The sequence below is a fragment of the Rhamphochromis sp. 'chilingali' genome, assembly GCF_963969265.1.
Source record: "Rhamphochromis sp. 'chilingali' genome assembly, chromosome: 3".
Taxonomy (NCBI): Eukaryota; Metazoa; Chordata; class Actinopteri; order Cichliformes; family Cichlidae; genus Rhamphochromis; species Rhamphochromis sp. 'chilingali'.
In genome coordinates, this window is record NC_137931.1 from 34,534,146 (window position 1) to 34,561,232 (window position 27,087).

General features: G+C 40.5%; 2 protein-coding genes across 4 annotated transcripts in view; one reads left to right on the forward strand and one right to left on the reverse strand.

Moving 5' to 3' along the window:
* The first annotated feature begins 13 nt into the window (after positions 1–13).
* On the forward strand, positions 14–19,048 carry LOC308393326 (magnesium transporter NIPA2-like). Of its 3 annotated transcripts, XM_080876998.1 has the most exons (9): positions 14–176; positions 254–301; positions 378–468; positions 3,275–3,432; positions 12,689–12,922; positions 13,337–13,393; positions 14,470–14,560; positions 14,663–14,823; positions 17,946–19,048. In XM_080876998.1, exons 1-9 carry the CDS (start codon positions 44–46, stop codon positions 18,602–18,604), a joined length of 1,632 nt encoding a protein of 543 aa, XP_080733124.1. In that variant the 5' UTR covers positions 14–43; the 3' UTR covers positions 18,605–19,048. The 3 variants fall into 3 exon arrangements, with proteins under 3 accessions (XP_080733124.1, XP_080733123.1, XP_080733122.1); XM_080876997.1 differs by lacking the exons at positions 14–176; positions 254–301; positions 378–468; positions 3,275–3,432 and adding an exon at positions 11,877–12,063; XM_080876996.1 differs by lacking the exons at positions 14–176; positions 254–301; positions 378–468; positions 3,275–3,432 and adding an exon at positions 12,140–12,603.
* The window catches only part of cyfip1 (cytoplasmic FMR1 interacting protein 1), a 45,676-nt gene continuing 37,635 nt past the window's right edge, over positions 19,047–27,087 (reverse strand). Inside the window, exons 24-31 of the mRNA XM_080876995.1 lie at positions 26,941–27,084; positions 26,743–26,833; positions 25,755–25,885; positions 25,561–25,633; positions 23,015–23,109; positions 22,376–22,614; positions 22,149–22,296; positions 19,047–19,653 (exon numbers count right to left, since the gene is read on the reverse strand). Coding sequence (XP_080733121.1) covers positions 19,489–19,653; positions 22,149–22,296; positions 22,376–22,614; positions 23,015–23,109; positions 25,561–25,633; positions 25,755–25,885; positions 26,743–26,833; positions 26,941–27,084 — 1,086 coding nt within the window. The 3' untranslated portion in view covers positions 19,047–19,488. The remainder of the gene's footprint in view (positions 19,654–22,148; positions 22,297–22,375; positions 22,615–23,014; positions 23,110–25,560; positions 25,634–25,754; positions 25,886–26,742; positions 26,834–26,940; positions 27,085–27,087) is intronic.

The following is a 27,087-nucleotide window of genomic DNA, read 5'->3' on the forward strand; positions in this document are numbered from 1 at the left end:
TCGCTGTGGCTCAAAGAAACGGGAAGTAAACAGAGCAGCAGTAATGGCCTCTGACTCAGGACTACCGGCAGTTTCTTCTCAAAATCTGGGAATAACAATAGCTATAATATCAAGTTTCATTAATGGGTCGACATTTGTGCTGCAGAAAAAAGGGATACTACGTTCCCGCCACAGAGGTAAAGCACAGAAACAGTAAACGTGGCTGTTTGTGGAATAATAAAGACTGACTGAAGTTTTGAATGTTCTCCAACAGGAAGGTCGTACCTCACAGATGTGGTGTGGTGGAGTGGGACACTGTGTAGTGAGTATCATTTACAGACTTGGTGTGTTATTTAGAAAATTATATGTCTCACACACCTGTCTGTGAATCTCTGCAGTGATTACGGGTCAGGTTGGTAATTTCCTGGCATACAATGTGGCCCCTGCGGTGGTAGTTACTCCTCTGGGAGCCCTAGGAGTGCTGTTTGGGTGAGTTCAGTTGCTCGTCATTTGGTTGTTTGTTTCTTAAGTATTCAGCTCCACGTGGAATCTTTTTGGGCTAAACTACAAACATCATACAGAAGTTTTAATCAACTCCTCATGGGCACGAATATCATGGTCATTTTGAGCTATATATGTACAACATACGTCTTTAATGTCTTTATAGGTCCAACCATAAATCTATATAACCCCACTAATATTTTGTTTAATTCTATATAGTACCAAATCAACCACTCTTCTTGCTATATTTGGTAGAATTAATTTAAGCTGCTTTATTTCCTGGCACTGACCCCGCTTTTAAGTGTTATCCACTAATTTTCATTTAGGATTGTGGTTCCAAAAGCATTTCCAAAGCATTATGTTATCCTGCTTTAGTAATTCCAAGAGCAGTTTTAAGTATTAATGTGTGTTTGGAGCATTAACTTTTAACAATCGAATTGGGGTTAAGATGAAGAATTTGGAGGTAGTCGGTCTTCATCATTAGTCAATCCACTTTTTGCAATCTACCAGTACCGTCGAAGCAAAGCAGCCTGAGAGCATGATACTACCACCACCATGCTTAACAGATCGTGTAGTGTTTTTAGGTTTGAAGGACTCACCTTTACTCCAAACATACCTTTTGTCATTTGTTAAAATAGATAAAAATGTTCTTGTCTGACCTTTTCTCCAGGAAACATTTGACTTGTCCACCTGGGCATTTGCAATTTTAAATCAAGCTGTTGGAGGTTTTGATTTTGGAGCAGGGGTTTCTTTCTTGGTGGTTCCCTCTCAGTTCATGGCGATGTAAAATTTGCTTCACTGTGTACAGCGATGCTGGTGTTACAACAGGTTCCAGCTTATGGCATGCTTGAGCCTTGATGGTTCCTTGGTTGTTCCCCAAAAATACTTACCAATTTCCTCTCATCCAAGGGAGACAGTTTTGGTCTTCGTTCAGACTTTAGCAAAGTGGTGATATATCTGAGTAACTTGTACTTATCTACGGTTGTTTGAATTGATAATTCTGCAGTTGCTTAGAAATGGATTCAAGAGACCTTTTCAACTTGCGTAAAACTACAATTTTTATTCTTAGATCTTCACTGAGTTCCTTGGATTTGTTCTGAGTATTGGTCAGTCTATTGAGTGTTGTCAAACAAATCCTTTTTAATGCTGGCAAACAGCAACAACCAAAGTCAATCATGACCACTAACAAGAAGTTAACAGTCCTTGGCCTTGTCAACTTCGTAAAACCTGCAGCATCACTTATTAAAAAATTAAAGTGAGTGTGTATGTTTATTTGTGTTTGTATCTATATTTTTGACTCTGTCTGGATTACAGAAAATCCAAAATAAATTCAAACTTGTGCACCCAACTCTTCTTTTTTTGAAGTCGTTACAGATTTATGTTCAAAGAAATAATTAAAAGTCAACGATCGGAGCTGAATCTGCCCCTGCTGATGAGAAGCTAGATACACCATTTCATTTACCCATTAACGCTTAAATTTAAGTTAGATTTGGCTTTTAGAATTGAAAAAGTGAAGAGGATGGGGCCTAGTAGTGAGCTATGCGGAACACTTCCTGTGACTCACCACAAAACCAGACCAGATGTTCACACTTACAGCATCGTATATTGGCACACATTTATTTCAGTAAAAACAAATCAAAAACTGTCACGGGTCACTGAGCAGATAAACAAAAAAACTGACACCACACAGTGTCAGATCTCCACCCAGGCAGTGGGACATAAAGACAGCACTATCAGTTCCCTGCAGCCAAATAATGTTTGTTTGTTTTTTGAGCATCACATGATCTTGCTGTGTGGCGTTTATATCGTGTCTTATGTTCCTTTTCTTTTGCTGTTTTGTTTGTATACACTGAGTAACACGTTTAAATCCCCTGCTTTCCAATGGACAACAAAGTTTTCTGATTCTGAAATGGTTTTTAAGGTATAACAGTGATCATCCTTATTTCTTTTTGTCCACTGATTGATTATTTATTTGAGACTTGGGAAAACGGTTATTAAAAGACAGAAATCACAATTTCTGACAGCAGAATGTTTGTGTTACTTTAACCTGAGAGGATTAAACTTCTCGCCCTGTTGAATCAGTTGTTTCTGTTGCACTTGAAGACATAAATCCTTATATCCTTATCACTGCCACACCTCTCATCTGACAGGTATGTTACCTGAAGTTGTAAATCTTCTACTTTAGGTAACATGCCTGAAGTTGAAGATCAACTGTAAAAAGCTGATAATTTTTTTGTTATTTTAAAAATAAAATCATGTCTGTCAGTCAACGCCAGCATCTGTAAATCATATAACTTAATGAAACTGGATCACCGGTTGTAGGTGTGTAAAACTGTCGGGACACAGCCAATAAATCTCAGCCACTCCTTTCAGTAAAGGTCCTCTTTATTTGCTGATGGGAGTCAACAGTATGATTAATATTTACAGCCTTTAAACTGTTGGTAGTATTAGTGAATGGTTTAAATGATACTGCTGCATCATTTAAACCAGGGGTGGGTGAACTCCAGGCCTCAAGGGCCAGTGTCCTGCAGGTTTTAGATGTGTCCTTCATCCAACACAGTTGATCTAAATGGCTTAATTACCTCCTCAACATGTCTTGAAGTTCTCCAGAGGCCTGGTAATGAACTAATCATTTGATTCAGTTGTACTGACCCAGGGTGAGATCTAAAACCTGCAGGACACCAGCCCTTGAGGCCTGGAGTTCCCCACCCCTGATTTAAGCTCTACAAGAGAAGAAACTGTTTAAACACTTTAATTTCTTGAACTTTTGACGGTGTGTGTTTGGGTGCTGCAGGGCTGTGTTGGCCTCCTGGATCTTGAAAGAGCATTTAAGCATCCTGGGGAAGCTCGGCTGTGTTTTATGCTGCTGCGGCTCTGTGGTGCTCATCATTCACGCCCCGACAGCAGAGGCAACTTCAAGGCTCGAGTTGGAGGAGAGGCTCCTCGACCCAGGTAACGCAGAGGGGCTCTTTATTTGCTGTTTCCTTCACACTGATTATGCACTTAATCAGTCATTCTGTTTTACACCAACATTATGTATATGTGTATATACACTTCCTCATCTGACTGATCTGTTGTGTCCAGAAGCTTTTCAGTAGGCCATTAAATACCAATATACACTCCTTTACTTTGCAGACAGTAAAAAGGACTATAGTTAGTGTGTAATACAACTTCTCTCCTGCTCCTAAAATAACTCTTGGTTTCTCTTGTTGTCCTGCAGTGTTTGTCACGTACGCCCTTGTGGTGGTCCTGCTGCTGATCATTCTCATCGTGTGGGTCGCTCCGGCTCATGGCACATCTAACATCATGGTGTACGTTGCCATATGTTCCTTGCTGGGAAGCTTCACAGTGCCGAGCAGCAAAGGCCTCGGCTTGGCGGTTCCGGACGCATTCGGCGAGGGCCCGTCAAGCAGCAGGGCTCGGGCGCTCTTCCTGGGCTTGCTGGGCACGCTGGCTGTCAGTATCCTCACACAGTTCTTCTTCATCAACAAGGCGCTGGAGTGTTTCAGCTCCAACATATTTGAAGCGATTTACTATGTGACGTTCACGTCCACCGTGATTTTAGCTTCCGGTCTTCTCTTTAAGGAGTGGACCGCGCTGACTATAACAGACAGCCTCGCCATACTGTGTGCTTTAACCACGGTGTGCGTCGGTGTTGTTTTACTGCACATTTCCCAGGAGGCGCTGATTACGTGGAAGAAAAAAGAGGAAAAGTCAGACTGATTCAGATGCCTTTTAATCCTTTACATCGCATCTGCGCCAAAGTTGAGTTCCTGAGACTTTTTCCTACCTCCAGTTTGAATGACCAAAACAACATAAGATATATAATTAGTTTATTTTATCTTAAATATGTTTGAAGTAACACTAGATATGATGTTAACGCTTTCATCTAGTTAACCCTCAATCAGCTGAATTATCTTATGACACCTTTTATTTTAAAGAAGATTATATTTTTAATGTTTCTCTCTGTGTTTCTAATGCCTTTATCTACGACTGAGTGAACTTTAACAAACTCTAAATCATCTGGTTTGGGGATATGGAGTTCAAAGATTTTGTGCAGAAACATTAAAAATCAGGGGTCCTCTTTCTCTTCTCCATGTGTTGTCCAATGTAAAATATCACAGTTTAATGAAAAAGAAGCAGAAAATTTCAATCATATCAAAGCCTGCAATGTTAAAAACCACTTTCCATTCTCCTCATCGCACCAGTGGTCCAAATCCTGTTTTTGTTTCTTTTGTTTTTTTAAAATGAAAAAAAAAAAAAAGAAAAGTTGGAGGACGTGTAGACTGATAGAACATTTTCCTGCTTGAAAAACTCTAAAGAGCACTGGAATCATAAATGAGGCATTTCATTACAAGCTTAAATGTGGTCTGAGGACCGACAGTTAATTTGTCACTGTTGTGTAAATAACTTTCTTCCTTTCCTCCAGAGTCTTGCCCATCAGGCTTTTACAGGCTGTCTCAGTTCTTAGAATCACCTCCGTGAGTTCAGGCCGCCTGTAAATTATTGAAGGTAACTCCATAAGCTGCCTCTTCAGCTGTGTGGAGGACGACTGAGTATTCTGTGCAAAGGAGAATTTTGTAACACATTCCTTCTCTTCTGTGGCCACTCGCTGTTTACACGAATACATTAAAACTTGAATAAATTAATTAATGTTCTACTTTCATGCCTGGTTATTTATATGAGTCATTCCTCCTGAGATTACTAATGCACAGACTCAGAGCAAACATACCAGCATGTGAACATCATCAGAAGCTCTTCACGGAAGAACAAACACACAAGTGGACGTAAGATGTGCCTCCATCAGTGTCAAACCCTTAATTTATATCCATTTTAAATGCAACTGACTATAACTCATAATCCTTTAAAAGGGAGATTGATTAATACTTTTAAATCACACAAGATAAGCTAAATTCTACTGAAATAGCTTACAGATTAGCTTTTCATTGTCTTCTGTTATTTAGAGGGAAGGAGGCTCCAGTCCAAATATCTCACATGATGTACAGGACCAGTCAAAAGTTTGGACACACCTGAGGAGCTTGGATGTTCCTCTGGGACAATTTGAAAACTGTGAGGCACATAATGAATCTCTCTGACTATCACACCAGTGAACACAAAGTCTGGGTGTTAAATTCAGCTTATTGGAGGTCACTGAAGACGTCAGCAGATGTTTCCTGGCTGTGACTTTATTGTTATCATAAACTATTAAGAGTAGATCATGAAAAATGATAAACATGACGAGCACATCCACACTTATGACTGTCTTCTAATCTTCCCTTTTAACTTAAACGGGCCAATAAACTTGTTTACTTTGATTATAATGTCTGAATACAATTGAATGAATATTACATTCATGCTTGAGTTTGTAAGCTGTGCTATAATGCAGCTCAAACATGAAATTTTGTCTCATAATCTGAAGATTTCAGGAGACGGTCTGAATAGTTTGCATAGACGATCAACTGAGTTGGATATTATTTTAGTTAGTCAAACATAACAAATATAAACTACATATTTGAATAAATGAATAAGTTCCTTCCGTCTTTTTAAACTGTAGTGACACTTTCTCATTTACTGTTAACTAGAGACTGACCCAGCATGGTCAATTATGACTCCGCGCATATTTATGGTTCCCTGTTCTGCAGTGAACCATGGTGATCAGATTTCCTGCTGTAGAGACCTCAGATCTGAGTCTTTTTGCACAAACTCTTTGAAATTTTCCACATTTCCAAACCAGATTTTTGAAACTGAAGCAGCCAAATAACAAAGGATGAAAAGCACCCTGAGTGTGAGGACTTTAGTGCAATCACATTATTCAGTTTATCTCAAGTTTGGTGCTCAAATCAGACCAGCATACTGTCTATCTATAATTCACTCAAACATCGAGTTAAAAAAAACTGTTTAAAAATGTTTAAAATGAAAAATTATACGATTCTGTTCACATTTTTATACCCAAATTCAAGCCAGCACAATAGACTCCTCGGAGAAGTCAGAAATTATCTGAGCATAGGATTTAACCACTAAAACTAATTTTTCTGATCAGGAATGCAAGAAAATAACTGGAATTTGGCATCCTTACAAATGTTTTATTAGGTGTTGTAAAAGAACACATTTTAAAATTAATGAAGAAAAAAATATTTTTAGTGTTACAATATTATTATTAAACAGCCTGCGTATACTGGTGGATTACTTATTAGAAAAACATAAAAATGATTTTGGTAAATACCAATACTGTTCATTTATGCCAGCTGTGGCATAAACCTTACCCAGGCTGGTGGTTTAATGAACATTGTTAAGCACCGAACTGCAAGTTTTTATGTCTTTATTTCAAAGACAAACATTTGCATGCTTTTTAAAACCGCTTAATTAATTAATAATATTAAAACATCTATAATGTCTGCCACAGATAAGCATATATAGGTATGAGAAACAAAAACAGGCCATTCAGGTTTCAAAGGATGACATTTAAAATACATTGTTTTGGAAAATTACACCAAAATGTTTTGAAGTGAGACCTGTCTGATTAGAAACCACATTTGCAATAAAATGTATTATTTAGGAAGTATAATTTGTTATTTTTTATTTGGGATTTTTATTTCATTTTGACTTTTTATTTTATTTTATTTTTTTAAATATTTTTATTACTTTTCCAACAACATACAAAGGTAGTTTCCAATAATATGCTGTTGTAATAGAAACCCTTTCCCCCCACCCTCACCTCCCACTCTGCTCTCTTCCGAACAAAGAAAAAAAAGAACAAGCTCACATGAAATATATATACAATTGTACCATATGTGGCATTTATATATAATTCAAGAAAAAAAAACAAAAAAAAAGAAATAAGAAAATATAATCAATAGGAATAAACAATAAAAAATAGCATGCACATGCTAAACAATTTCCTCCTACTCCACTCTCCTACATAAGTTGTTCTATATTTACTACTTTTAAAATTTTTTTAAATGGCTTCCAAATTTCATCAAAATATATTAACTTATTTTTCAGAAAGTACGTAATCCTTTCCATTTCCATACACTGTGTCAAGGAGTTTATCCAAGCGCCAATAGCAGGAGGAACTGATGTTTTCCAATTTATTGCAATCATACGTTTTGCCTGTAATGTACAATAATCCATAAACTTAATTTGATAGGTTGTTAATTTAATATTTTTAGGATACACTTGTAGTAGCATCAAAAGGCACAAACAATTCTACATTCCCATATACAATGAAAAAATGTTCCACGGGCTTCTCCACATTTAAAACATGTATCTGGTATTCTATTATTATATTTATTCAGTTTCACCGGTGTTACATATGTTTGCATGATCCAATTGTATTGTAGTAATTTTAAGTTACTGTTAATCGATTGTTTTTGTGCTTTTAAGCAAATTAACTTCCATGTCTCCTCAGAAATATTAATATTTAGGTCCTTTCTCCAAGCTTCCAACTTAGAAACTGATGTTTCTGAAGAGGCAGAAACAATCCAATTATAAAATGTTGAAATTAAGCCTTTATTACCACCTTTTTTCACCATAAACTCCTCTAGCTTACTTAACTGGGGAAAATTAAGGGATTTATTTTGCATAGATGAAATAAAGCTTCTAATTTGTAAATACTTAAAAAAGTGTTTTTGGGGGATTTGAAATTTTGAGACTAAATCCTCAAATGAGACCATTACTCCATCACAAAACAGATCACCCACTTTCTTAACACCTTTTACTGCCCAATCCTGAAACCCTGCATCCAACTTTCCTGGTACAAATAAGGCATTTCCCCAGATGGGGCTAAACTGAGAGAGATTGTTCTTAATATTCATCATTTCTTTTATTGTAAACCAGACTTCAATCATGTTTTGAACTATAGGATTATTTGTTTCTTTCTTTAACTGTTTGGATTTTGCAGAATATAAGTACAAATTTAATGGCATTTTAAGAGCATTTGCTTCCATCCCCACCCATGACAGGGTATTTTGGGATGAAAAATAAAATCTTATTGTCCTTAATTGAATAGCCAAATAGTACCAGTAAAAGTTGGGGCATTTCAACCCCCCTGTATCAAAGGGAAGGTACAACAAAGACAAACGAATACGAGGCTGCTTCTTGTTCCAGATAAACTCTCTGATTAGTGATGTTAATTTAGTAAATAATAATAATAATAATAATAATGGATACTTTATTGATCCCCATGGGGAAATTACTTGTTTTTCTCTGCATTTGACCCATTCACTCAGTGAAGCAGTGGGCAGCCCACTAAGCAGGCGCCCGGGGAGCAGTGTGTAGGGACGGTACCTTGCTCAGGGGTACCTCAGGGTAGCCGTTAAGTGGATTCGAACCGCCGACCTTCCGATCATGGGGCGACCACTTTACCTACTGAGCTATCCCTGCAGGATAATCCAGCAGGAGGAGCCAGTGGGACATTTTGAAACATATACAACAGTCTAGGTAATACATTCATTTTAAGAACACTTATCCTTCCAATAATAGATAGTGGTAGACTTATCCAACGCTCCAAATCTTTGGAAATTTTCTGTAGTATTATATTATAGTTAAGTACCACCACATCTTTTAATGAAGGAACTATTTTAATACCTAGATAGATGAATTCAGAGTTAACAGTAAAGCCAGATACATTCTGATTTACGTTTTGATTGTACCCTTGATTAAGTAACATTAATGATGATTTTGCTACATTAACTTTATACCCTGAGAAAACCCCAAACTGATCTAATAAATCCTTTACAGCGGGCACAGAATTTTTTAATTGCTTTAAAAATATTATGATATCATCAGCAAATAAAGCAATTCTATGTTCCTTTCTACCAATCCTAACACCTTGTATCTGTCCGCTGTTTCTAACAGCTATTGCCAGAGGTTCAATAGCTAAAAGGAATAAAAGTGGAGATAAGGGTGAACCCTGCGGGCACCCTCTTTTAATATCAAATTGTTCAGAGATTATCTCATTTGTCTTAACCTGAGCCACAGAGTGACAATGTAATAGCTTGATCCAATGCAGAAATACCTTTCCAAACCCAAATCTAACAATGACATCAAAAAGATATGACCGCTCAATTCTATCAAAAGCCTTCTCCGCGTCAAGCGGAAGAATGGCTGTATCGTCCTGCTCACTCTGATTATGAAGAATGTTTAAAACTCATCTTACATTATGAAAACCCTGTCTATGTTTAACAAATCCATTTTGATCATCCCCTATAATAACTGGAAGAATACTTTCTAATCTTTTAGCAAAAATTTTACAAATAATTTTAGTGTCTGTATTGATTAAGCTTATAGGACGCATATTTTCACACTTATTATTTAGTTTTCCAGGTTTAGGAAGCAGTATTATCAGGGACTTCCTTAATGAGTCAGTAAGATTGCCATTATTAAAACATTCTATATACATATCTAAGAGGGGCTGTGCTAATTTATCTTTAAAATATTTGTAAAGGTCAATTGGCAATCCATCTGGACCAGCTGTTTTGCCAGCATTTAAGGAGTTTATTGCATCTATAATTTCATGTATACTAATTTGCCTATCAACATTTACTTTGTCTTTTTCTGAAATTTTTGGTATTTCAAGTTTATCTAGAAATAAAGATTGCATTCTAGTTACATTATTGAGTTCAGAGTTATATAGCGTTTCATAAAATCTTTTAAATGCATTATTTATCTCTAATGGGTCTACTATAGTATTACCATTTGAATTTTCTAATTTTGTAATTGCCTTTTCAGATTCCATCTTTTTTATACGCCATGCCAGGAGTTTGCTGGGTTTTTCACCTTGGTCATAGAATTGTTGCTTTAATCTCAATAAATTAACAGCTGCTTTTTCACTTGTCATTTCATTATATTGCGTTCTCAATAGTAATAATTCTTTTACAATATACTCCTTGTTTTGACCTGATTGAAAGCTAATCTCTTCTAACTTTTTTATTCTTACTTCCAGATATTTTATCCTTTGATTTCTTTCTCTTGTTTTATTACTAGTATAGCTTATAATTTGCCCTCTTAAGTATGCTTTAAAGGCTTCCCATCTTACACTTGCCGATGTTTGATCTGAGTTATGTTCAAAGTATTCATTAATTTGCTTGCCTAAAAACTCAAGAAACTGTTTATCCTGCATCCACTTCAGTTGAAACCTCCATTCAAATCGAGTCTTGATCAGTTTTGGTTCTATGAGAGTCAAAGTAACGACTGCATGGTCCGAAATTACTATTTCCTTATACTGGCAATCTTTTATAAAATGAACCAACTCATTTGATACCAAGAAGTAATCTATTCTAGAGTACGCTTTATGTGTACCTGACCAGCAAGAATATTGTAACTTGGTTGGATTTTGATCTCGCCATATATCACTTAAATTTAACTCCTTCATGAATTGTTTGATCACCTTTCGTGTTCTATTGTGAGTATTATCCATGCCTGAGGATTTATCCTTCTGTGGATTCAGAGCACAATTTAAGTCCCCAGCAATTATACATTTACCTTGCAAGTCTGAGATTTTAAGAAATAAATTGCTATAAAAGTTTGGATTATCTTCATTTGGGCCATAAATATTAATTAAATTTAGTCTAGTGGAGAGTAGATTTCCTTGTATTATTAGAAAACGTCCATTACTATCCTTAAGCACGTGCTCAACTTGAAAAGGTATAGATTTATGAATCATTATCATGACGCCCCTGGAATTGGAGGAGTAGGGCGCTGAAAATATTTGACCTGGCCATCTACGTTTCATTCTATTTGTCTCACTATCTAGCATATGAGTTTCTTGTAGAAACACTATTGACTTTTTATTTTTAAATTCAGTTTGGTTTCAGTTATTTTCCAGAGTGCTTATTTATTTATTTATTTTGCTTCAATTTAGTTTTTAATTGCTTGAAAATCTTTTGTTTTAGTCTTTCTAATTATGATTGTATGAAGCAATGACTGTTTTCTACAGTCATTGGTATGAAGGGCATAGAGAGGCATGCCCTTTTGAAAGCAGCTGACTGACAGTCTCAAAAACATTACCCTCAATACCAAGTGTAATAAAACTGTGATAAAACGAATAAATGCTAAATCATAAGGATATCTATATTATTATTTTATTTTTAGTGCGTTTGAAATCTATCTATCTATCTATCTATCTATCTATCTATCTATCTATCTATCTATCTATCTATCTCTACATATATATAGATATTACATTTAGTTTTAGCAGTTTAGTTTTACTTAACTATCATAACCTTAGTAACCACTGATTTTCTTTTTAATGATAAAGCGCTGCTAGGTTTCCCCGGTAGACCTGATGATGGAGATGGAGTTTCCAGTACGCCTGCGGTTCCGGGTCCAGGTGGTTCCGATGTTGCGTCCCGCCTGCGGTGCTGGGTCCCGCCGGCGGAGGGCACACCGCTCCGGCCGCGTGTCCTGTGCGAGGCGGAAGGAGCGGCGCGCAGTGCGGCAGCAGCGTCTGGAGGCTCGGCGTGTGCGCGCTGGTTGAACGCGGAGGGAGCAGTAGGTGATGCGCAGCCACGGAGCCGGAAAGCAGACTGTTCATCAGCGAGAACCTTCTTGTGTGTGTGGAGCTGAGCAGCCCGCGGTGAGCAGGTAATAATCCGAGCTCTGTGCTCGTTAAAGGCGGCGCAAAGAGACTCTCAGTGGCTTCATTCACTCTGCGTTAGCCAACCAGTCAGCCAGCTAGCCTCCGCGCTAATGAAGCTAATGCGGCTAGCGGCGTATAGCAGCATTTACACGCTTTCTTTATTTCTGCCGGTGAGTTAAAGCACAGATTAGTGTCCACACAGGGAAGACTCAGTTAAACACCAAAGCAGCCCGTAAAAAAAGAGACCGCCTGAGGCTAACTCGACATTAAGCCTCACCTATCGCGGCCAGGTGAGCCTCCCTTTCGTATCACTTCCTGAATTCTTGAGTACTGGAGATGGGTGATTTACATAGCAGGTGACTTAGTTGCACAATGCTTTTGAATGTATCTCAGTACAACACCCAGAAACCCTTCAGGTTTTACCGAGAGTCACTCGGATGTGCGTGAATGGGAGCAGACTGTAGGTAGGAAGGACAGCAGGTAGATGGATTCCTCCAACTCCTCAGGTGATGCTTTTCCAGGGTGTAGAGTGGACTGTGGTCACGGTAGGTTCCTGCTGGGGTGCTGACGTTAAACACTGGTCTTTATGAGTCTCTCACTCCAGCCTGTGGTCTGTTCTTCTGCTGTCAGGTGTTTGGGTCGGACAGAACTGCACCTTACCGGGTCAGCACCTGCGCTGTCAGCTGGTAAATGTGACAGACCGCATCAACACATCCAGCCTCACTATGGCTCAAGACAGGGGCAAATATGACTTCTACATTGGCTTGGCGCTGGCCGTCAGCTCCAGCATCTTCATCGGAGGCAGTTTTATCCTGAAGAAGAAAGGACTTCTGAGGTTGGCGAGGAAGGGGTCCACACGGGCAGGTAGGGGTGCTTTTTTCTGAGCATCGATGCTGGTTACCCCAATCCTTGAGGGGACCCACACTTCAGTCTTCTTTTTCTGTTTGTTTGCTTGTCTGTTCCCCCCTCACAGGCACTCCCTGTGAGGGGTGTTTCCACACATGCTTATCCATTGTGACATTTCAGGCTTGTCAGGTTCTCCTCACCTGTGCAGGGTGTGTTTAAGTGTGTGTCTGCATGTTGTTTGTGTGCATGAGTCATGAACACTCTTAAATCCTAGCAATCATTAACTCCAGCGCTCTGCTCGACCTTCAGTTCACGTCCATCGCCTGACCTGCAGTCAAAGCAAGGAGTTGCATAATTCAGGTTTTTCTTACATGCAAGTGACATTGAAATGAGGAATCACGTGGAAATGAAAACTTTTCTTTTGCTTTTCAGGGCAGGGAGGTCATGCGTATCTGAAAGAGTGGCTGTGGTGGGCAGGTTTACTATCAAGTAAGTGATAACGCTGTGGCTCAAAATGAAATGAGATCATTCAGATGCAGGTGTAGCAGACATTCTCCAGAGTTGGTGCATAACATATTTGCATATGTTGAGGTCATATGTGGTTTCAGGAGCTGGTATTTGTCTTTGTGGATGCACCACCTGGGCTCATGCTGATTGCTGATGCTGTTTGAAGGAGACCTGCTGCTGTTGTTATTTTGACACATTCAGGACTTCTTTTGCGTCTCCTTCACTTTTGTTATCGTTACAGAAAAGCTCAGAATTGGTCTTTGGCAGATTGAACTGAAGAAAACCTGCCCAGATTTATTCTTTCTTACTTATTTAATTCCATTCTCTTGAATTACAATTCAAATTCAAGGAAGAACACAGTTTTCTTTTAATATTAGATATTTAAGTTCTCCAAGGACTGATTAACCATGTTAAGTAATCACGATCTCAGTCTTACACTTGATTTTAAAGCAAACCTTGTTTTTTTCGCTCTCTTGTCATCCTTTACCAGTGGCGGATGTTCATATTAAACATGTCCAAAGTTTCTAATGATGAGCTCAGTGTATTTACAATAATCCTTCAAAGCTCAGACTGCTCCAAACACTCAGTTTATCACAGATTTGTTTCCTACTCTGGGATCAGAAAGTATCCTTAAAGGGGCTGAAACGGCTTATTTCAGGCAGTCGGTGAAGTCTGACTACACAAGTGAGATAAATTAGGATTATTTTGAACTGTGAATCATGCAGGGCTACTCTAGGAAAGTCCAAAAATAAAAACAAGGACCTGGGAATGAACGAAAGTGTTTGGTAATAACAAATGAGCTAAATGTAATCTCATTGTTGAATCAGATGGTATATTGGTGCATGTATTTCATTATTACAGATGTAATAATCCAGCTTCATCTCGCTAGCTTTAAGATATTTTGTCACTGTCCCATTGTCAAACCCTTTCTTTCTCTACTACCTCTGTTGCAAAATGCCCTAAACCTCAGATAGTATTACAGTGTTTGCATGTCTCTGTCACAGGACAGTTCTACTTTCCTTCATGTGTGGAAATAACTGTCTGTTAACCTTTTGCAGTGGGGGCTGGGGAAGCGGCCAACTTCGCCGCGTACGCCTTTGCTCCTGCAACGCTAGTCACACCGCTGGGAGCCCTGAGCGTGCTCGTCAGGTACTGATGAGTGCATGTGTCTCATCTACCTCAATGTTTTGATTGTGTAAGAGTGTGTGTGACCTGAAATGAATTTATTTATTTATTTATTTTTGGTCTCAGCGCCGTCCTGTCGTCATACTTCTTGACGGAACGGTTAAACCTGCACGGGAAGCTTGGCTGTCTGCTCAGTATCCTGGGCTCCACCACCATGGTCATTCACGCGCCGAAGGAAGAGGAGATCAGCAGCCTCGAGGAGATGGCGGCCAAGCTGGTTGACCCAGGTACAGAAAAAAATTCTTCTCTGTAGATCGTGTCTACAGATATTTCCTCCAAATATTCATCTTTGCTTCACAAAACATGATCATGCCTTACATGCAAAAGGTCTCAGGTTCGATTCCTGAAGGCAGCACAAACCCAGCTTCAGGGGATCACAAGCCACTATACTCCCAACACCGGTCCCGGGCGCTAACAGAGATCTGCAGATTTTCACTGATCAATACAATGTACAAAAAAAAAACAAAAAAAACGCAAGTTGATCTTTCAGGAAACTTGTTATCCTATTTTGCATCGTTCTTCTGTTTCACTGAGGAAACTGGCTCCAGGCAATCAGGTGGAAGAAATGTTCAGTTTCTTTGTTTACCAGCAGCAGGTTTCAGTGAACCACACCCTCTGAACAACTAAAGCGTGTATTTTCACTTTTGTGAAAGCGCATTCAGCAGATGCTACAGTGGGGCAAAAAAGTATTTAGTCAGCCACCGATTGTGCAAGTTCCCCCACCTAAAATGATGACAGAGGTCAGTAATTTGCACCAGAGGTACACTTCAACTGTGAGAGACAGAATGTGAAAAAAAAAAAATCCATGAATCCACATGGTAGGATTTGTAAAGAATTTATTCGTAAATCAGGGTGGAAAATAAGTATTTGGTCAATAACAAAAATACAACTCAATACTTTGTAACATAACCTTTGTTGGCAATAACAGAGGTCAAACGTTTACTATACGCCGAGCAACACGGACTTTCAACTCCCGCCACAGATTTTCTATGGGGTTGAGGTCTGGAGACTGGCTAGGCCACTCCAGGACTTTCAAATGCTTCTTACGGAGTCACTCCTTTGTTGCCCGGGCGGTGTGTTTTGGATCATTGTCATGTTGGAAGACCCAGCCTCGTTTCATCTTCAAAGTTCTCACTGATGGAAGGAGGTTTGGGCTCAAAATCTCACGATACATGGCCCCATTCATTCTGTCCTTAACACGGATCAGTCGTCCTGTCCCCTTGGCAGAAAAACAGCCCCATAGCATGATGTTTCCACCCCCATGCTTCACAGTAGGTATGGTGTTCTTGGGATGCAACTCAGTATTCTTCTTCCTCCAAACACGACGAGTTGAGTTTATACCAAAAAGTTCTACTTTGGTTTCATCTGACCACATGACATTCTCCCAATCCTCTGCTGTATCATCCATGTGCTCTCTGGCAAACTTCAGACGGGCCTGGACATGCACTGGCTTCAGCAGCGGAACACGTCTGGCACTGCGGGATTTGATTCCCTGCCGTTGTAGTGTGTTACTGATGGTGACCTTTGTTACTTTGGTCCCAGCTCTCTGCAGGTCATTCACCAGGTCCCCCCGTGTGGTTCTGGGATCTTTGCTCACCGTTCTCATGATCATTTTGACCCCACGGGATGAGATCTTGCGTGGAGCCCCAGATCGAGGGAGATTATCAGTGGTCTTGTATGTCTTCCATTTTCTGATGATTGCTCCCACAGTTGATTTTTTCACACCAAGCTGCTTGCCTATTGTAGATTCACTCTTCCCAGTCTGGTGCAGGTCTACAATACTTTTCCTGGTGTCCTTCGAAAGCTCTTTGGTCTTGGCCATGGCGGAGTTTGGAGTCTGACTGTTTGAGGCTGTGGACAGGTGTCTTTTATACAGATGATGAGTTCAAACAGGTGCCATTCATACAGGTAACGAGTGGGGGACAGAAAAGCTTCTTACAGAAGACGTTACAGGTCTGTGAGAGCCAGAGATTTTCCTTGTTTGAGGTGACCAAATACTTATTTTCCACCCTGATTTACGAATAAATTCTTTACAAATCCTACCATGTGAATTCATGGATTTTTTTTTTTCACATTCTGTCTCTCACAGTTGAAGTGTACCTCTGGTGCAAACTACTGACCTCTGTCATCATTTTAAGTGGGGGAACTTGCACAATCGGTGGCTGACTAAATACTTTTTTGCCCCACTGTATATTTGGAATATTTTCATTTCCATCAGACAGGAAATGGAAGCTGGAATTTACCTGCGATAACTCAGGAATTGTTTGAGTCACTTTCTGTTGTTGTAACACAAAGTTCACATCTGAAGCAAAAAAGTATTTAGTATCCACTGTTAGTTTCATTGTTAGCATTACTCTTTCTGATTATTTGAATGTGGAGAATATTTGGTCAGGAGCAAGATCCAATCTTTATAATACAAATCTAACACTTCCTGACTTAAGAGTCATGTGAGAATAACAGGTCATGGAAAAACTTAAATAACTGAAACAATAATGTAATCTCTTTATTTCAGCTGGTTAAGATGTTTCTTTCTGTGAGTAGTTTTAGTTATCTAACTACTCTCATATGAACAAATGTGTTAATATGCAAAATATGAGGGAAATAAATCTGTTTCTATGGTTTTGAAAAGCTAAACTTGTGTCATTCTGCTTCAGTTGATTTGTTTTAGCTCAAAGACTATGTGAAAAAAACCTCACAAAACAGACTCCTGCTCTCTGGAAGTAAAAAAAAAAAAAAGATTTGTGTGTCACACGTTAAAGTTGGAAGGGCTACATTAATTTTAACTGTTAAACGTTTGTATGTTCTCCCTGTGTGTGCGTGGGTTCTCTCTGGGTACTCGGTGGGGTTGGGTTAATGATTCTAAATTGCCCATATGTGTGAATGTGAGTGTAAATTGTTGTCTCTCCATTAGTCCAGTGACAGAGTGGCAACCTGGCCTAGGTCAGGGCAGGGCAGGGATAGCTCAGTAGGTAGAGTGGTTGCCCCATGATCGGAAGGTCGGGGGTTCAATTCCCCTTAACAGCTACCCTGAGGTACCCCTGAGCAAGGTACCGTCCCTACACACTGCTCCCCGGGCGCCCAATGGCTGCCCACTGCTTCACTGAGTGAATGGGTTAAATGCAGAGAGCAATTTCCCCACGGGGCTCAATAAAGTACAATAATGTACACACTTTCTTCTTCTTCTTCTTCTAGGTGTACACATTATGGCAGCTGGGATCAGCCCCCTGCAACCCGGAATTAGATAAGATTGGATTTATTGAAGTGAAGGATGCTGAGAATAGTGATGGTTTGCAGATGCTTATTTTCTTGAAATGCTCCCCGTCCCACCTCTTCTCCTTTTCTTTCTCAGGGTTCCTTGTCTTTGCCACCCTCGTCATCATCGTTGCACTCATCTTCATATTTGTTGTGGGTCCCCGCCACGGCCAGACCAACATCCTAGTCTACATCACCATCTGCTCGGTAATCGGAGCACTCTCTGTGTCCTGTGTGAAAGGACTGGGCATCGCCATCAAGGAAGCGATCGCCGGGACGAGCGTGGTGAAAAACCCGCTGGCGTGGATCCTGCTCCTGGGTCTAGTGGGCTGTGTGAGCACGCAAATCAACTACCTGAACAAAGCTCTGGACATTTTCAACACCTCCCTGGTAACGCCAATCTACTACGTGTTCTTCACCACGTCCGTGCTCACCTGCTCTGCCATCCTCTTCAAAGAGTGGGAGCACATGGGAGCGGACGATGTCATCGGTACACTCAGTGGCTTCCTCACAATCATCGTGGGCATCTTCCTGCTCCACGCCTTTAAAGACGTTAGCGTGAGCCTGGCCACGCTCGCGGTGTCCATGCGGAAGGAAGAACGAGCGTTTCCCACAGCCAACGGCATAGCATCTCACACCGCCTACGAACTGCTGGACGAGAAGTCGGCCGGAGACTTGGAGGAGCGAGACACGGCTTCGCATTTCGACAGCGTCTCCAGAAGGAATGGCACGATGACGTCCTTGCTGGATCACTAAGGACCTCCCTATTCCAGAAGACTCGGCCGCGGCTCTGATGTAGACGTGGAGCGCGAGAATGAGACAATCAGCGATCCGGGGCGTAAACAGACCAGTGGATTGTAGTTAATGTTTTAATTTGCCTTACTTTTCTTGGAATATGGCTCATATTCATCTCTAGTTAAACTTAATTTCATTCCTGTGTAGCGCTGTAAATAAGTTTTATAAAAAGGTTTTATGGACATGCACCTTCATGCACTGACTTCCTTTCTATGAATCAGATGAAGTTTTAATATATATATATAAATATATATATACTTTATGAAGTCCTGCTGACAATGACTACATTTGATAGGACGTTCTATGATTTGAGTTGTCGTCATACTTGAAGGTAACGGCAGTTAATGTTGGGAGTTCTGAACTTTTTCTTTGCAGTTTTTACATTAAAAGCTTGACACAAACCAACATTTGTTACATATTTATTGAATTAAATGATTAAAACATAAGGCACAGTGAATAAATGCTGAACATGAGCTTGAGCTCTGTTACTTCAGTTCCACTTAAAATGTTTAGCATGCAAGTTGAACAGTGTAGAAAATATAAATTTACCATCACCCACACTTAAAATAGATTAATGCTCACCCTCAAACACCCGCCACCGCAAACCCTTAAATACGTCAGATAAAAACTACTTCCTCTCTCTGATCTACTTCTGTCTGCAAGTATAAAACAAAGAATATCCAAAAAGGGGAAATATTCTTTTCTGATAAGGCACAAATGAATACAAAAAAGAAAAAGTGGCCCAACTTCTGACACATGATGGTCCTCAGACCTAAAGGGCGATATTTGTGGTGATGCGGACAGTGTTTGAAACTTCACGCTGGTCCACAGTGTCGACGGCCACCTCAGCTGCTGGCGAGCGACTGGTGTATCGGAGGCTGGAAGCATCGCACGTGCTCGACCGGCATGTTCTCGCCGTCGCCAGACTTCATGTACTTGTTCAGGATGGCGAAGATCTCGTTGTTGAGGACTTGGAATCTACGGATTCTGTCCACCATCTTCTTTAGAGGCTGAAAGGGAGACAAACACGGGAATGAGCTCAGAACAGGTCCCACTTAATCACATTGCTGCTTTTATGTCAGATCCTATTTCACTGGTGAACGTTTATTTTAAACGTGGCCACAGTTTCTAATAGCACATAAAGCCAACAGCTCAGACTGTGCTAAACGCTCAGTGTTACACAGTTTTTCCAACTCTCCATTCTGAGGTCACAGAGAGAGCAGGGTGTATTTATAGTACCGTAGGTCAGCCCTGAAGTTGACAACACAATAATTCCCAACATTATTTTTCTTAACCCCCCCTACGGGCTTTTGGATCATCACAGGAAATAACAGTTTGTGATACGTTTTAGCCAGATAACTTTTCTCTGCAGTTTCTCAAGAGCATTTGCATCAGTTGCATAAAAAAACAAAAAACAAAACTGAACTTCAGACATAAACATTGCAGTCGTGGTGGCCATCAATGCCTCTGAGCTTGTGCATTTGGTGGGTTGGAGTTTGCCTGACATCTTCTGCAGTCTCATTTAGTGGCTTGTTGTAGAACATGAGGATGTTCTGAATGAGCAACTTCAGGAAAAAATGCCAACTCTTTCTTGGGCTTTAGGATTTATTTCTGTGGAACTACAGAAAAGCCCCGCTGACCTGCTGTTTAAACCTTCTGTTTATCTGGGACAGCCAATTATAAAAAGCTCCCATAAAGGGGGAGGAGCTATAAGAGCCTGTTTGATATTTGGTGTTTCCAAATGGCAGTGGAAGAACAGGAAATTGTATGCAATTGTGTATAAAACAGCTTATTATGAACTTTAACAGTGTTTCAGTTAAATCTGAGGATCCAGCTGGGAGATGTGAGCTGAGCACCAAGAAAACGGGACAGTTAGCCAGGCTCATTTCAAGGTTAAATCCAGCTCCCGGCAGTTCTAAAACAAACTCATCTGCTTAATCCACACAAACGCTGAAGAGTGTAACATCGCGGAGGGTTACCTGCAGCGACTATCTGACGACTTCAGAACCTCATTCTGTGTTTTCATGTGCAGCCACGCTGATTAGCTTCCCCCCCCCCCCATGTACTCAGTGAAACCTGTGGGTTTGGTTCTCAGTGACCTACTTATCTGCCCATGAATGCATCACAATGTTGCTGGGTCAGTGTTGCCAACGCACAATACTCAACAAAGAGTTCATCAACAATCACGGAAAACAAAACGCAACAAAAATTCCTGAGAGGCAGGTAAGCTCCTAGCAAACAGAACCATCACGCCCATTTCTCTTTCATCGTCCTACACTTCACTCCCAACTGATTCAAAACTCTTTCATAGTCCGTGAGGGAAAACCCCCCCCCCCCCAAAAAAAACAAAAAACAGTCCATTTATGATTCAGTGGGTCACGCTGAAGCCTTTTGTGCTCTTTGCTACATTCTGAGGGGATACACTCAGTAACAGATTTCAACATAAATTATTCAAGTATTTTTTTTTGACAGAAATCCGAGTTCTGATTTCAACTTCCCTGCGCTGCCTCCGCAAGGACCAGAGTGCTGCAAAACTGAAGAAAATGAACACCTGAAGCCGCTCTTGTGATCGCCGACACGCTTGTGCTCATGAAGCAGAAGGACGGACGTCTGCAGATTCACGCTGAGCTGTATTTAGCTTTCTGTTAGCAGTGAAATTCATAATTCATAATTTTGGACTCAAAGCAGAAACACAGCATTAGAAAACAAAAACAACAGTTCAGTGTGGTTTGCTCTCAGTAATGTACGAAGTTACTTTAACTGTTGCAGTCTCACACCTGAGACGGATCTTGTTTAGTGACTTTAAACGCTGCGACATTATTGGCTGCTCCACGACAAAAATTAGAGGTGGAGGATCTGAAACTCATCAAGCTCATCTTTCATGCTTCATTACCAGTTCTTACTGTGGTTTTTTACAAAGTATTTATAGAAAAGTATCACTTATTTACAGAGGTTAAAAAAGGAATATAGCTTTTTAAATCTGAGTCTCATATGATCTGGTGTGACTGAAGCCAGATTACATCATTATCAACACCCTAAAGGCTACAAAACGACAACAAACAGAAGTCATGTGAACCTAAACTCACCTTGATAAATTCCATACGGGTCATAATCTTTATTAACTTTGCACGTCACGTCACGCAGGGCGCCATCAGCAGATTTTATTATCTAATGTTCAGAGTTCAGCCGTGCGTTTAACAGCCTGTTGTTGAGGTTTCAAATCATATCAGCAGGTTATGGCATGAAGCAGAAAAGTCAATCACATTTTCTTGATGTGTGTCAAAAATAATAATTAAAAATGAATAAAAAAATCTAACTGAATTGAAGACATACGCAGGTCTTTACTTATATTCTTGGTACATTTGCTATTTGAGATGGTGTGCTCATTATTTTGGATGCAGTAACTGGTGGAGATGCTCGGGGACGTCAGGTGAGGGAAGATGCGTTAAATCTGCACCTTATGTATGCTGTATTTAACAGCCGTGCTCATGTCTTTCAAACTCACCACGCTCTTGATGATCTCATCCTTCCCGTCGTGCTTCTGCACCTTGAGGAGGTGGTAGCTGAAGTCAAGGATGTCAAAGCGTCTCTGCTGTCCCAGCAGGGCGATAATCATGCAGCCTGCCCAGTGGAGGCCGTCTCCAAAGCACTGCCTGGAGGACAGGAAGAGGGTGTGTCAGTAAATATTAGGTGAGAGGAAGCGTGTGCGTGTTTGTGTTCGGCCACACTCACTCCACTGTGAACTCGTGGGCTCCCACAGGAATGCAGTACACAAACTGCATGGCGCTCCAGAGGCGGTGGAACTCCACACACTCGTCCACGTGCATCACGCCGTTGCTGGGCAACGGCCCACGCCACACAGGGTCCTCCAGGAAGCCTCGCACACGTGTGAGGATAACCTCAAACATGGACAGACCGCAACACAGGCGCTCTTTGGTCAATAGGTCGCCCTCACGAGCGATGGCTATTTGCTGAAAGTAAAAGCATTCAAAAGATCGTCTACCGGTCAGCATCCTCCATAAGTGTCACATGACACAGGAGCAACTGTAGCTTATCTCTGTCTTAATGGTGTGTTCAGAGGGAAACAAAATAAGTTGGTTTATTGCCTGATGTCATCCTCAGGATAAAGTCCACACGATGAAACACATTTATATGGCAGCAAATTTGTTCATGAAGTCCTCCTGGAGAATTTATTTAAGTTCTGAAGATGTTTTAACTCCAGCTCTCAGCTGTACTGAGAAGAAAGTAGTTTCCTCATTGGTTGTTAGAGACAAACATCAGCTGGTTTTGAATTGGCCCTGAAACACTCCAGCATTTGTATTTACATAACTAACCCGAGGGAAAGTGAACACACCATCCGACGGCTCTTACCTGTGGTGTGCCGAGGCGTTCTATCAGGGGAACCATATGCAGCGCCGTGTATTTGGCCTCCAAGCGCTTCATCTTGGCGTCGAGGCGCTCCCCCTCTACACAGACAGACAAAGAAATGCATGAAGTTTAAGTTGAGGATTGTCAACCAGTGGAAATTTGTTCTTAAGAAAGAGGTTTAAAAAAAATAAAAAAATAAAAGCTTACAAGAAATAGAAAATTCAGACTAAGAAAGGAAAAAAGTGAAAATGTGCCAAAACGCAGTCCGACAGAGTTGTTACTTGTATAACAAAAAAAAATTAAATAAAACAAAAACTTCTCACAATCAGCTGTTTTGTTTCTACATTAACTTTAGTAAATTTAATGAAGCCTGCCAGAATTTGACCTTCATATTAAGATTTTTCCAGATTACCAGGTCCTGGAAATACACAGGTTGTGTAACGGAGCTTTATGACACCAGCAAGAAAGGCAAAAAAAAAAAAGAAAAAGAAAAAGTGTGATCAACATCAAGTGGAAAGTAAATGCACAAACCGCACCTTCGTGCATGGGCTTACTCATACTGAACATTTAAAATAAAACATTAATGGAAAAATATTATCACACAGATGGAATCACAGTTAGAAGATGAGCTTTTTATGAGCAACCACCGATGATTCATCAGAAACGGATCAAACATCCAGGGTACCCTGTGGCCGTTTATGCTCCTCTACGTCACAGACGTTAAACTGCTACAGCTTATTCAAACTACGATTTACAGAGAAAAACAAAATCGCGCCGAGCAAAAATCGGATTTTGTCATCGATTTTGACACGAGTTGGGTATAAAATTTATTTGGTTGCAGTTCATGTAAACAGACAGTAAATGTGTTTTTCAGCTCTTAAAATTTCTTCTGGATATTTCTGAATTATGAGGGTTTAAAAAGATGTTGGAAAAAGAAAATTAAGAATGTGCCAAATTTCTATTAAGCCCCAATGCAAGTCTGGAAATATTCAGAGAATGAAGGTAAAATTTTGCTTGCCTGGAATAAGCTAAAGTTATTGTAAACATCAAAAGAAAAAAAAAATTGAGATGAGAGGCACAGATCGAGTTTGTTATTAATAGAAAATCAAACGCACACATGATGGCTACAGCATCCAGTTTGGGTTTATAAAATTTTAAATTTATGGGATTTTAATATTTAAAAACAATCATAAAAATTAGCAATATTTTCAGCCAGAACAAGATGCAACCTCTACAATGTTCTGCAACCCATGAAAACATATCAGTAAACCACAGTATGGCACGCTGGTGTCTCTGACACACACACACACGCATGCACACCTGCTGCAGATAATGCTGCGCTGGAATAACTGACTCTCTGTAATCCCGGCTGAAAACCGTACCCAACAAAAGCACTCTTGACTCCCGCTGAACTAATGTTTGCTAGAACACAGCACCCAGCTGTTTTCAAAATTGTTAAGCTTTTCCTAAAACAATACTTTAATGATGGAAAACAACTGAGTGCTGCATCTCAGCATCTCACCCTTGAGCGACGGGAAAAACCAAGGAGGAAATTTACATGGAAAGGTTTCGTTTTTTCAGCTGGTTAATGAGTCTCATTGTTAGTCAACTTTGGAACCAAAAGATGAGATCATGAATACACGCAGATGAAATGAGCCTCTATTTAAACAAACTTGTCTTTGGTTAGAGAAAAAAAAAAAAAGGTGGGGGTTCATACAAATAAAATAAGCCTTATCCAGAACAAGCTCAGTGCAGCTGCTCCTTCATGTCAAAGCAGACAGACATCGAGAGGATTCTGGTATCTGATCAGGATCCTTCCATCCAAAGGTAGAAAACCCAAAAGGAAGCACAAGAGATCATAAATCTCATGTGGCCAGGAAACACTTCAAGTTCCTCCAGGACGATTTGAAAAATGAGGCAAATCTGGATAAATCCTGCTGCCAGAATGATCTGAGCGGAGCGATAACAGCAGAGCATGGACGGACAGACGGATAAAAGGGTCAATGTGATGAAGTCCTTGTGACCCTTTTTAGATTACTTAAGCAGGATGCAATGAGCTTAAGGTCGCATGAAGGGAAATTAAAGAGTTTTGTGATTTCGGGTTATGGTTAAATCGCTGGGAGTCACTCTGGCACCACCAGAATCCGCCTTTTATTCAACAGCGAGCAGAGATTTCAGACGCTTGAATCATTGTTTTGGACCCAGAGCAGATAAAGCACGGAGACAGTTTATTGATTACACTGTATGAACTGCGCAGAGCAAAGAGCACAAAGTTATCAATAGGAACCCATCTGCCTGTTGACTTTGCCTAGAAATTTGTCCATAAAGTTATAAACAAGTCCAACCCTGCCCAGGAACAACTGTGACTTGTGCAGGGACTACAAAATATTACACATTCTTACTTTGTTTATTAAATTTAGGCCGCTTATTCAAGTGGACGTTTTAGAGATCTGGGATGTTAATACATGTGTCTGAACTGGAAAAGTTTTTGGGTCCCTCCTGCTGTTTTGACTGTGCAAATAAAATTGACTTTTCCTCTCAGTATTTACCTTTGACATGGACTCTGGGAAGAATGTTCTGGAAAGGTGCAGCATGCAGCAAATCACAAACTTCTTCCTGTGACTGGAGGGAAAACAGCAAAACTTTAGAATAGGAGGCGACTGCATGAGGAAAAAAAATAATGAAAACATCTGCGGAGCATCTTAAAGTCGCCAGAGGCTCCCGATGACCCCGCGACCCGTACCAGGCTCTGCTCACTCAGCATACAGAACAGGATGGCGTTGCCCACCTCCCTCAGGTTCTGGAAACACACAGTCTTGAGCTCAGCGTACTCAACGATGTCCTTCAGCTGGTGGTGGAAGAACTCCAGGATACCTGAATGGAATTACACTGCAGTTATCACATATCTGCTACAGATAACAGCACTCAAAAGTAGATTACAGCAGGTATGCAGCGCTCCCTGATAAGCACATGAAGGGCAGGTTTTGTGGGCTCATGTTTGTTCTGTTGCTGCTCCCTCAGTGGAGTAAAGAAAGTCAAGATAAAGGTCTCTGTACTGAAACGTGTCCACCGCAACTCTTTGATTACTTTTTTTGTGCCTCCTCTTCCTGGTGAACGTCCACTGATACTTCCTTTCCCATTAAGGAAAACCTTTACGCCAATCAGTGTTTTGCCTACATGTCAGACTAGGTGCTTCTGGATCATTGCTGGATACACGTAGATGTGACGCAAATCTTTTGACTGAACAAGGTCATCTAACAAAAGGAAATGTGACCAGTTTTTCTCCTCACATTTGAAAGCTTTGATTAAAATGTTAAATACGACTCATTTCCAGCAGTTTGCTTCATTTGAATGAAGCGTTCGCTCCTGACTCACAGCTTCAGATTTTACTCCGACTTGTTCTGCAGATTCAGTCTGTGCGGCTAAGACCCTGACACGACTGACAGAGCAAATCCACTGTGCTCAGAGGTTTTGCCTTTTCTACCAGTTAAAATGAAAGTCAATAAAATGCAGTTTGAACGCTAACACACAAAACAAGCAAAATCCAGCACTGAGACCAAAAAGCACCAGATGTCTCCACGCAGTGGCTTATATTCACATGTATGGGTGTTCTTTGACTCGTATCAAATATCACTGTTATCTTTTTCTACATGTGCAGTATCTGCTGAGTTTTTTTTACTGCTTGTATCAGACCCAGACATTGTGTATCAGCTGGCTACACTTTGACATACCCGGGGAACCGTACTCGTAGCGTGGAAGTCTGCAAATCTTGGGCATCACCTCCATCAGGGTCTTCACATACTGCATTATGGTGCCCTGAAGCTGTAGAAACAGAGAGCTTAACTCCACTTAAAGGGAAGTGAACTCACAAAGAATGAAGCACAGTAGCATCATGAAATCATAGCTCCTGCACATCATTACACACTCACCAGGCTTTTGACAACCTTCAGCAGCTCCTCCATCACCACAGCAATGCCCTGGTAGCCCAGCAGTCTGCACATCACCTTAATGTGTGGGGGGCCCAGAAAGTTTCTATAGGAGCCAAAAGTGCTGCTATAGGCCAGGTTCAGGGTCTA

Excerpts from the sequence above, each read along its gene's own strand:
- LOC308393326 (XM_080876998.1), top strand. The coding sequence starts at position 44 with ATGGCCTCTGACTCAGGACTACCGGCAGTTTCTTCTCAAAATCTGGGA. Across the intron at positions 177-253 it reads ACTACGTTCCCGCCACAGAG|GAAGGTCGTACCTCACAGAT; the intron begins GTAAAGCACAGA and ends GTTCTCCAACAG. Across the intron at positions 3,433-12,688 it reads GGAGAGGCTCCTCGACCCAG|GTGTTTGGGTCGGACAGAAC; the intron begins GTAACGCAGAGG and ends TTCTGCTGTCAG.